Source organism: Rhinoraja longicauda, chromosome 21, assembly GCF_053455715.1.
Source record: "Rhinoraja longicauda isolate Sanriku21f chromosome 21, sRhiLon1.1, whole genome shotgun sequence".
In the NCBI taxonomy this organism is placed as follows: Eukaryota; Metazoa; Chordata; class Chondrichthyes; order Rajiformes; family Arhynchobatidae; genus Rhinoraja; species Rhinoraja longicauda.
The window spans coordinates 46496-58665 of record NC_135973.1 but is presented as its reverse complement, the minus strand read 5'-3'; the positions used below and the strand labels follow the sequence as shown (position 1 = coordinate 58665).

At 44.9% G+C, this 12170-nt stretch overlaps 1 protein-coding gene across 1 annotated transcript in view; it reads left to right on the top strand.

Annotated features, from left to right (window-relative positions):
* The window catches only part of smg1 (SMG1 nonsense mediated mRNA decay associated PI3K related kinase), a 126185-nt gene extending 119476 nt beyond the window's left edge, over window positions 1-6709 (top strand). The window contains exons 62-63 of the mRNA XM_078417527.1: window positions 953-1059; window positions 4468-6709. Coding sequence (XP_078273653.1) covers window positions 953-1059; window positions 4468-4545 — 185 coding nt within the window. The 3' untranslated portion in view covers window positions 4546-6709. The remainder of the gene's footprint in view (window positions 1-952; window positions 1060-4467) is intronic.
* The last annotated feature ends 5461 nt before the right edge of the window (window positions 6710-12170 follow it).

The window sequence follows — 12170 nt, the reverse complement described above, 5'->3', positions numbered from 1 at the left end:
GACTCCTCCACATTCCCCACTGATGGAAGGCGAAACAAAGTCCAATCTCTTCCCTTTGTTCTCCTGCGGTCGGGAACTTCGAGCCTTCCGTTGATGGGACGATCTTGATTCCTGTAGCCGGCGGCGTTTGGGCCCTCTGCATCGGGGCGATCAAGCTCCTGCATGGGGGGGATCTCAGCTCCCCCGCGCCAGGCGATCTGACCCTGGGACGGGGCTGGTCGAAACCTTCTGCGGCTGGAGCTTCCCGACATCAGTCTCCACATGAGACTGTGAGCCCCTCGATGGTAAAATACATAGGCCACAGTTGGAGCGTCGATCCCAGGCAAGGGTTTGCAGGCTATGATGGTAATTCTACGGCCCTGAGGTGGGGTTCAAAGTCAGTCCCGAGCATGGCCATGATGTCAGGAGCAGAGAGACCAGAGATACGATCCGGAAAGCAATCGCATCTCCGGCAAGGTAAGAGATTGAAAAACAGTTTCCCCAGATCTCCTCCCCCACCCCCACATAAAACAAACCAGAGAACAGTAACACAAACTTTTAAAACACACTAAAAGTAACAACAAAAAAACGACAATTGGCGAGGCTGCCATCGCAGTGCCACCCGGAGGCACATGAATGTGGTCATGTGCATGGAATCTAGATTTACATTTCTGGTGTCATTGTACCACCAGGGTCACAGTCTTTCAACAAGATATTTGCATTTTCTTAAACTTAATCCATTGTCATTTAAAAAAATTAAACTGGAAATCTGAAGGGTATATAATGGTACTATTCGCCAATTATCTCTTTACTACAAATTGGCACAATTATATGCTTGCCAACATAATTTAAACTATTTCAGAAGTATTTAGAATACATGTTTATTTGGGAATAGTCTGATGATCTCAGTTGAACTTGTTAAAATAATATTTAATTGCATGGTGAAAGCAAAATTATCTTTTTGTTCTTTCAGCTGTCCAGGAACGCAATTCCTATGCTGTTAGTGTCTGGAAAAGGGTGAAGGCCAAGCTGGAAGGCAGAGATGTTGATCCCAACAGAAGGATGACTGTTGCTGAACAGGTACAATGTAGTCATGGCATGTTTGTATTCTAATAAACTGTGTTGAATGCAGCCTATCAAACTTTGCATTCACTCGCTACTGTTTTTAAAACCGAAAACAAACAAAGATGCTTTCAAAATAAAATATCAAATAGTGGTAGAAAATATGGGTATGGGTTGATATGTTGGTTGTTTTTTGATGTTGGAAAAAATTATTCTTTTGGGGGCAAAATTTTTAGCATCTATTTCTGCTTTGATTGACATAGAGGAGTCTAATGATGGAAGGTAGTTAGAGGTCACTGATGAGGAGCCAGACCTGTAATCATCGCAAAAAATATGTCTTTCATAGATAGATCTTTTTTTATTTTTCTAGTTCACCGGGAGAAAGCTCTTATCCAAAACATGGTATTTTTTTCGACAGTCTAGTAAAGATATTGCGAGATGATGAAATAAGTGCACAGAATCGGAATTGATTCTATGTCGATGGATGTGGACTAACGAGCAACACAAGTAAAAAACATGTCTATTCCAAGATATCAGAATCGCCTTTATTGTCATCCAAAAAATATGTTACCCACAGTCCAATAATAAGAAGCAATAAAAATAAAGCAATAACACACACAATCACAAACCAACACAAAACAAAAAAAACATCCATCACAGTGAGTCTCCTCCAGCCCCTCCTCACTGTGATGGAAGGCCAGAATGTCTTTTCTCTTCCCTGCCGTCTTCTCTCGCGGTCAGGCTGTTGAACTTGCCACGTCGGGGCGGTCGTGGCTCCCGACATTGAAGCCCCCGCCGGGTGGTGGAAAATCCCGCGGCCTATTACAGGCCGCGCCGGACTGTGAAAGGTCCGCAGCGGACCGACCCAAGCCCTGCGATTCGGGGCGGGCGAAGACGCTGCCGCTGCCAGAGCTCCCGAGGTCGGCCCCCACCCAGGCAGGGCCTGCGAGCTTCCGACGTCCACGGGGCCCGCGGCCCGAGCCTCCGAAGGCGAGTCGCAGCTGCACTCGCAGCGCCACCACAGCCTCCGAAGGCAACCAGCTCCGCAGGTGGTGAGTACAGTCCGGTCCGCGGGCTCTGCGAACCAGAGCCCCAGGTGGTCCCAGCTGGAGGCCGCCAGCTCCAGGTGTTTGGCCGATGGTAGGCCGCAGCGGGAACGGAGACACGACCCAGAAAAAAGGTTGCGTCTTCGTACGGAAGAGACAATTTTACAGCCCCCCCCCCACACATAGTGCACAACCACAAAAAACACTACATCACATCTAAACACTACAATTAAGACAAAAAACAACAACAAACACAAAAGGCAAACGGACTGCAGGCGAGCCACAGCTGCTGTACAGCGCCGCCACTTCCTGGATTCTGGAGGAGATCTTGTAGAGAAAGCAAACGCTGCTGGAAATGCAACATGTTAATTGGGAAACAAATGTGGACAAGGGCAGTATTGTGGAGATGAAATACCAATGTTTGGAGTTCTAACGAGTAGGAATTTCATTGTTCCATTGCTGGTGTATATGACAAACATCTTCCACTCCCTCTTGACACCATCTGGGATAAAGTAAGTCATAGTTATACAGCATGGAAAACAAGCTCATCGGCCCAACGTCCATGCCAACCAAGATGTCCCATTAAAACTAATGTGTTCTTTGTGATATTTGTTACTAGATTTCCCTTCAATTAGCTTTGTTCACACAAAATAAAGAGGCAACATCCTAACTTGATGAAACATGATTTTTTTCAAAACTCAAGTTAAAATGCTAGAAAAATTCACGTGAAAATGTGACAACTAAAGAGCAAGTGAAAATGTTATAACATTTCAGAAAGCAACCTTATGTATGTGATCTTTCAGTCCTTTGTGTAAAATGCCAGGATATATTTAATATATAATATATTTCACTTAGCGAAAAGCATTCTCGTGTCTAAGGAACAATCTTCCCAAAACCAAACTAGATTAAACATTTAACATATAGTATAAGAAAATAACTGCAGATGCTGGTACAAATCGATTTATTCACAAAATGCTGGAGTAACTCAGCAGGTCAGGCAGCATCTCGGGAGAGAAGGAATGGGTGACGTTTCGGGTCGAGACCCTTCTTCAGACATTTAACATTCTGTTAACTTCTTGATTCTTTCAGACACAAGCAGTCCAAGGGTGATTAGCTTCCAAAAAAGATGGGGAGGGAAAACAACCGAAAGGTTGATGCACAGATTGGAACTGCTATTACAATCAAACTCTTATCCCAATATTATCATTACAAAAGTGCTTCTAGATGAGTTACAAAAAGTGTAAAATGCATCACTTCATTTAAAAATGTGCTTATTGCCCAAGCATGATGCGAATTGACAAATTTACCCTGGTTTACAAAATTCAGTGCTCGTGGACAATGCACAATGAAATAATGTGTCATTTGGTGGCATGACAGTTTGAAGAACCCTTCTTTAAATAATTCAAATTGATTCTTCATCTCTGCTTACCCATTCTGTTAATTTGTTTCCTGCTTATTGTTAATTTATATCTACTTTAAATAGTTTAATTTTAACCACATTAATTTTTACATTTATTTTGTTTTATTGTAATGGGATACTGCCTCCCAATCAGAACAATAAAAAAGCAAGCTTGACTTGGTTTAGTCAAAATGTAGCAACAGAGAACTGCAGATGCTGGTTAATACACAAAAGGACACAATAGTGAGAGGGATCACGACCGAAAATATCACATATCTTTGTTCAAAGATCAGTCTGAAGGGTCTCGACCCGAAACGTCACCCATTCCTTCTCTCCAGAGATGCTGCCTGACCCGCTGAGTTATTCCAGCATTTTGTGTCTCCATATCTTTGTTCTCCAGACATGCTGTCTGACCTGCTCATTTACTCCAACACTTGTTTTTTTAAGATGGACTTGGTTCTCATGCTATTCAATGATATCTATCAGTCAGTCAATTGGTAATGAGGCACTAGTTTATACACTGCAAACAATTGTAGAATCACCAACTAATCTTTATTAACGCACAATAGGCTACTCATTAATCAGTAATGAGGAGGAATAAAATCAATCACATAATTGTTGGCAAGGACTTACAGGCCTTTGTTTTCCGCAGCGAATCAAAGAACCTGCATAGATAAAGTTTGCATGGGTACCATGGAAATGAGGCATCCCCATTTTGATTTGCAACCCATGGAAGAAAAATTAAGTGCAAATGACAGTCAATTTCAAATTTATGTAAAATTTAAATTACAAGTCACAGCAGGGATGTATGCGATTTCAAGAATATCTCAAATTTAACTTGTATCCTTTCTCTAAATGGAAAATCCGCTGACTTTAAATTTTGTTTTTTCAATTTGTTTTCTCATTTAAATTATTTTGAGCATTAATCTATAATTGAATTTTTTAAAATATTAATACAGAAGCGCTCGTTGTATTTTCTAGGTTGATTACGTGATTAAAGAAGCTACTAATCTAGATAACTTGGCACAACTCTATGAAGGTTGGACGGCATGGGTGTGAGCTGGAACACAGTGGATCTCTCTGGTTCAATGAAGTTAGGCATCCACCAGAATCAACTCGGCCACAGGTATCTATAGCCGCGCCATGCCAGGTGTTGATGCATTCTGGGGCTTAATCTGAGGCAATCTAGGAATCCCCGTGCATTCAGAGTGAGTAGTCAGAAGGCTGCACTCAGGGATATGCTTAATACAATGGTCACCCCAAAGTCAAGGGCCATGGCGCCCAGTCTAAATTACACCATTGCCTTTCTGTCATCCAACAACTGCAGAAGCATCAAGGGTGTAGGTGCTGAAATGATTGCTTTCCTACTGAAAGTGATTTGAAAACCTAAATCCATCTGTCCTGTGACCATTGCAAGTCGCAAAGTACTGCACCCTGGTGAAAGGTAATTTAGACCGCTGGGGCCCCACAGAAAGAAATCTATTTCTGCAATCCTGGACACGCGATTCCAGTTGGATAATGACTTCACTGGCTGACTTGCCCTTGAAGATGGCCATCCAGTAAGAAAACCAAGGCTGGGAGAAATTATGGACTCCAGAAGCGGCCTAAAAAGATTGGATATGCTACATGGAACTTGTGTGAGGAAGATGACACCACCCTGATCTTTTTGTTAGCTTTCTCTTATAGGTGTACGCTAGTTTAGCAAAGTGCTTTTCAGATGCCTGTAATTCTGTTTACTGTGTTTGAAATTCAGTGGTAGGTCATCAGCATTTTAACATGAGCATCTTGCAAGGTTCACAATCTGAAGACGACATCAAAGCATTGACAGATTATTGGTAAACTGAAGGGTTTGGTGTTTCCATGCACACATTGCAGTGTTTTTTTTCTTCCTGTTTTTGTTACTTGGAACTGAAAGGTCATGGATATTTTTGTGTAACTTCATCATGCAGGTTTTGACATTTGTATGAATATAACTGAATAAACCCTCCAATGTATTTGAAAGTGACACACCATGACCAGATATGCTTTTATTCAGCTGCCACCACTCACCCTTTGCTTTCTTTCTTTGCTTTTAGTTACAATTTTCTCAGCATCAATGGCAGCAATACTTGCAGAGATAGTTTGAGAACATCTGTCCTATTGTAATAACTTTAACTCACTTAGTGCATGTTCTCGTATCCCCAGTCACAACACATCACTTACTCACTCCCTGCCCCATTGCTGTATTCCGTGGGATTGTGGTTGCATCATTTCCATAAATGCTTTGGGAAATTGATTTCAACACCTTTATTGTATTAGTTTTCTTTTTAGCAGCATAGATTCTTGGCTGTATTTTACATTTAGCTGGCAAAAAGTAATAAAGAATGTCCTTTGGTGGAAGCATATGGTGTGTGATACTTTTAAACTTCACAATGGTTTAGCTTCATCTGATGGAAAAACCCATTATTCAGCACTGTACAGATTAATAGGAATAGCCTTGAATCATACATGCACATCTCATTTTGATTCCAGCTTATTCTTGCAGCTGTTACTGTTTAAGATAAATTGAAAGACAGCAGTATTTTTTTTTAATACTTTGAGAGAATAAGTCTCTTCCCTCTTTTTTAAAGCTGTTTCCAGCCCCCATCATGAAACTGTCCTGCAGCTGAAAGGCTAGGTCTTCCTCTAATTTCTGTGGTGTATTATTTTACTTGTGTATTATCAGTAAATGGTCGGAATAAACGAATGCTCACGTCTTGGAAGTTTTGGTTCTAATGCCACAAAGTGCTCTGCCACAAAGGAAACCCCATGCAATGCATGGCTATCAGTGTGCAAAGATGAAATGTACAGAATTTCAAATAGATTTCAAATGTCCGGCTGAAATTCTATCCCTGACCTTTGGAGCTAATGAACTATCTGTACCCTCCAGTATAAATCCACCCTGATGAATGTTAAAATTACCAAGATGTTTAAAAATTGCATTTGTTTGGGACATAGTAACTACACAAAGTATTTAATTCACTGTAAAGCGCTTTAGGATATACGGAGGTGAGAGGAACAATACAAATGCAAATTTTTCAAGAGGTGTAATGGGAAATTGTGCATTACGGTATCTCTATATGGGTATGAATCCTATTTGTATTATGCGCACATTGTTTATAAAAACTTGATTTAATTAAAATGATAAAATATTGTACTGCTACAAATTTACATCCAGGACCTTATTTTCAATAAATTTATTACATTCACACTGTTCCTGGTATCAGAACTATTTTATCTTCCATGCACCTCCCAAACACACAACCTGGTAGATAGATTGAAAGTTGATCACAATTATATGCCTTTGCATTTGGTATGTATTAGTGCATTCTAACAATGTTAGATGTATGTTATACCTTCTGATAGGTCAATATTTCAATGGTATAATTTTTATTTGGATCAGATTGCAGTTCTTACACTGCATAAAAATTCATATCATTGCCATTTGTAGTTGGGGTACATTCACTCATTCAGTAGTATATAAATTATCTTCCTCACTTTTCAGATTCCACCATTTGCACCCTTTTGGCTTTTCCACTTATCGCTTCTAACCTTGGTTGCTATTTCCACTCTCCTCTCCACCGTCTGACTCATCCACCAATTAACCATTCCTTACTGGCATTATTACTTGCCAGCTTTTACCCCACTCCTTCTGCTCTTTCTATCAGCTATCTCTCCTGGATCAGTTTCAAGAAGGTCCTGCATAATAATGTCCTTCCACCACAACCCTCTATCTTTTGTAAGTAAGCCAGTCCTAAGTCTAAACAAACAAGCACAGTGGTACAGCTGGACGAGCTCCTGCTGTGTTGAGTTTGCACGTTCCCCCTATGACTGGGGGTTTCCTCCGATCTTTTACTGAGATGTGAAAGGACCCCCAGATCCCTTTAAACATTTGAAGGACACGGTGCTGGAGTAACTCAGCAGGTCAGGCAGCATCTGTGGAGAACATGGATAGACTTGCCACATGGGAGGCTGCTAAGGAAGATGAGAGGCCATCATATCAAATGGATATCAGGTTGGCTGGATGGCAGAAGGTAAAGACTGGCGTTGAAGGGGGCCTTCTCTGGTTGGCTGTCAATGATGAGCGGCGTTCCCCAGCGCTCTGTTCTGTGGACGCTGCTCTTCACATTGTATATTAATGATTTGGACGAGGGGATTGAAGGCTTTGTGGCCTTGTTTGTGGATGATATGAAAATAGGTGGAGGGGCAGGTAATGTAGAGAAAGCAGGGATTCTGCAGGACTTGGTAAGGTTGGGAGAGTGGGCGGAGAAATGGCAGATGAATATATTGTGGCAAAGTGTGGAGTCATGCATTTTGGTCGTTGGAATAAAGCATAGATTATTTTCTAAATGGGGAGATAATCCAGAAATCGGAGGTGCAAAGGCACTTGGGAGTGCGGGTGCAGGATTTCCAAAAGGTTAATCTGCAAGTAGAATCGATATTAAAGAAAGCAAACGCAATGCTAGTATTTATTTTGAGAGGGCTTGTATACAAAAACAGGGATGTAATGCTGAGGCTCTATAAGGTGCTGGTCAAGCCGCATTTGGAATATCGTGAGCAATTTTGGGCAACATATCTGAGGTAGAATGTACTGGCTCTGGAGATGGTCCAGAGGAGGTTTACAAGAATGATCCCAGGACTGAGGTTAACATATGATGAGCGTTTGATAGTACTGGGCCTGTACTCGCTGGAGTTTAGAAAAATGAGGGGGATCTAAATGAAATGTACAGAATAGTGAAAGGCTTGGATAGAGTGGATGTGGAGAGGATGTTCACTAGTGGGAGAGTCGAGGACAAGAGGTCATAGCCTCAGAATTAAAGGGTTTTTAGTTTAGAGATACAGCCTGGAAACAGGCTCTTCAGCCCTCTGGGTCTGTGCCGATCAGCGATCCCCGCACTTTAAAAATAAGGCCAATTTTTACATTTATCAAGCCAATTAACTTACAAACCTGTACGTCTTAGGAAGGAGATGAGGAGGAATTTCTTTAGTCAAATGGTGGTGAATCTGTGGAATTCTTTGCCACAGAATCCTGTGGAGGCAAAGTCAATGGATATATTTAAGGCAGAGATAGATTTTTGATTAGTACGGGTGTCAGGGGTTATGGGGAGAAAGCAGAATGGGTTAGGAGAGAGAGATAGAACAGCCATGATAGAATGGCGGAGTAGACTTGATGGGCCAAATGGCATAATTGTGCTCTTATCACATAGATAGATTGGGTAAGTGGACAAATGCCTGGCAAATGCGGTATAATATGGATAAATCTGAGGTATTCCCTTTGGTGGCAACAGGAAGGCAGATTATTATCTGAATGGTGTCAGATTAGGAAAAGGGGAGGTGCAATGAGACTTGGATGTGCTTGTACACCAGTCACTGAAAGTAAGCATGCAGGTACAGCAGACAGTGAAGAAAGCATGGCACATTGGCCTTCATTGCAAGAGGATTTCAGTGAAGGAGCATTGTGTGCAGTTTTGGTCTCCTGATTTGAAGAAGGACATTATTGATATTGAAATGCAGCATCGGTTTGCGAGGTTAATTCCTGTGATGGCGGGAATGTCATATGAGGAAAGAATGGGTCGACTGGGCTTGTATTCACTGGAATTTAGAAGAATGAGAGGGGATTTTATAGATAGAAACCTCTACAATTCTTAAAGGGTTGGACAGGGTAGATCAGGAACAATGTTCCCGATGTTGGGGGAGTCCAGAACCAGGGGTCAGAGTTTAAGAATAAGGGGAGGTGCTGTGGTAGTCTGGCGTGCTGACCTCTACTGTATGTCCCCCTCTGCTCTGTTAACCCACCATCCCCTCACCATACATCCCTTCCACCTCCACCTGCCCCCCTGCCTTCATCCAACCCCAACCCCCACAATTGCCGGATGTTCACCATCCCCCCTGACCTCCCCCTTTCAGACACCGAACGGTCTGTCCTCAGCAGAGGCCTCACCTTTGTTCCCCTCCGCCCCCACATCAACGAGTTCCGCGTCCGCCATGACGTGGAGCTCTTCTTCCGCCGCCTCCGAGCCTTCTTCCATGGGAAGGAGTCCTCACCCCCCACTGATGACCCCTTCTCCCGTCTCCAATGGATCCCCTCCTCTTGGACCCCCCCGGTTGGCCAACTACCCTCACTAGAACTATTCATCTCCAACTGCCAGCGTGACATTAACCGCCTCAAATTCTCCACTTCCCTGACTAACTCTAACCTCTCCCCTCCTGAACGTGCAGCCCTCCACTCACTCTGCAACAACCCGGACTTAATCATCAAACCCGCTGACAAGGGAGGTGCTGTGGTAGTCTGGCGTGCTGACCTCTACCGGACCGAGGCCAGACGACAACTCTCAGACACCTCTTCCTACATATCCCTAGACCATGACCCCACTGACAAACACCAGACCTTTATCATCAGCACCATCACGGGCCTCACCATTTCCGGCGATCTCCAAACTTATAGTTCCCCAGCCCCGCACGACCCGATTCTACCTCCTACCTAAAATCCATAAACAGAACTGTCCCGGCAGACCCATTGTCTCTGCCTGCTCATGTCCCACTGAACTTATTTCCACCTACCTCGATCCTATCCCCCCCTGGTTAAATCCCTCCCCACCTACGTCCAAGACACCTCACACGCTCTCCATCTCCTCGATAACTTCCGGTTCCCAGGCCCCCACTCCCTCATCTTTACCATGGATGTCCAGTCACTCTACACTTCCATCCCCCACAAGGATGGTCTCGAAGCCCTCCGTTTCTTCCTCGACCATAGAACCAGCCAATCTCCATCTACCAACACTCTCCTCCACCTAGCAGAGCTGGTTCTTACCCTTAACAACTTCTCCTTTGACTCCTCCCACTTCCTCCAAACCAGAGGCGTAGGTATGGGCACTCGCATGGGCCCTAGCTATGCCTGCCTCTTTGTCGGGTACGCCGAACAATCCCTGTTCCGGGCGTACACCGGCCCCATCCCCGAACTCTACCTCCGCTACATCGACGACTGCATTGGTGCTACCTCTTGTACCCATGCAGAACTCACTAACTTCATACACTTCACTTCCAATTTCCATCCTGCCCTTAAATATACCTGGACTATCTCCGACATCTCCCTCCCGTTTCTGGACCTCACCATCTCCATCACAGGAGACAGACTAGTGACTGACATCTACTATAAACCCACTGACTCGCACAGCTATCTGGACTACACTTCTTCCCACCCGGTCTCCTGCAAAACGTCTATCCCCTACTCCCAATTCCTCCGTCTACGCCGCATCTGCGCCCGGGATGAGGTGTTTCACACGAGGGCATCGGAGATGTCCTCATTCTTCAGGAAACGGGGCTTCCCCTCTTCCATTATAGATGAGGCTCTCACCAGAGTCTCTTCTACATCCTGCAGCTCTGCTCTTGCTCCCCCTCCCCCCACTCGTAACAAGGACAGAATCCCCCTCGTTCTCACCTTCCACCCCACCAGCCAGCGTATCCAACAAATCATCCGCCAACATTTCCGTCACCTACAACGGGACCCCACCACAGGCCATATCTTCCCATCCCCTCCCCTTTCTGCGTTCCGCAGAGACCGTTCCCTCCGTAACTCCCTGGTCCACTCGTCCCTTCCTACCCAAACAACCCATCCCCGGGCACTTTTCCCTGCAACCACACGAGATGCAACACCTGTCCCTTTACCTCCCCCCTCAACTCCATCCAAGGACCCAAACAGTCTTTCCAGGTGAGACAGAGGTTCACCTGCACCTCCTCCAACCTCATCTATTGCATCCGCTGCTCCAGATGTCAACTTATTTACATCGGCGAAACCAAACGCAGGCTCGGCGGCGATCGTTTCGCTCAACACCTGCGCTCTGTCCACGTTAACCAATCTGATCTCCCGGGGGCCAAGCACTTCAACTCCCCCTCCCACTCCCAGCCTGACCTTTCTGTCATGGGCCTCCTCCATTGCCATAGTGAGGCCCACCGGAAATTGGAGCACCTCATATTTCGCTTGGGTAGCTTGCAGCCCAGTGGTATGAACATCGACTTCTCCAACTTTAGATAGTTCCTCTGTCCCTCTCTTCCCCTCCCCCTTCCCAGTTCTCCCTCTATCTTCCTGTCTCCACCTATATCCTTCCTTTGTCCCACCCCCCTGACATCAGTCTGAAGAAGGGTCTCGACCCGAAATGTCGCCCATTCCTTCTCTCCCGAGATGCTGCCTGACCTGCTGAGTTACTCCAGCATTTTGTGAATAAATACCTTCGATTTGTACCAGCATCTGCAGTTATTTTCTTATAGAATATGGGGTAGGCCATTTAAGGTCAAAGGTCAGTTTATTGTCACTCGAATGACCACACACCATACTAACAAACCAACCCACAGCTACAGAAAAGTTAACATAAACATCCAGGACAGCAGGTGTCACATTCCTCACTGTGATGGAGGCAGTAAAGTCTAATCTTTTTCCTCTTTATTCTCCTGCGGTCGGGGAGGTCGAAGCTCCTGTGGCTTGGTGCTCCCGAAGTCGGACTGTAACCAGGGACCGTGAGCTCCGCAGGCTCCGGAAGGCGGTCTCCAGCAAGAGGCTGCCAACCTCCAAGGGCCGAGTGGCCTCCAAGGGCCAGGTGACCTTAGGGCCGAGTGGCCGCCAAGGGTCAGGTGGCTGAGGGGCCTCCAAGGGCCAAGCGGCCTCCAAGGGC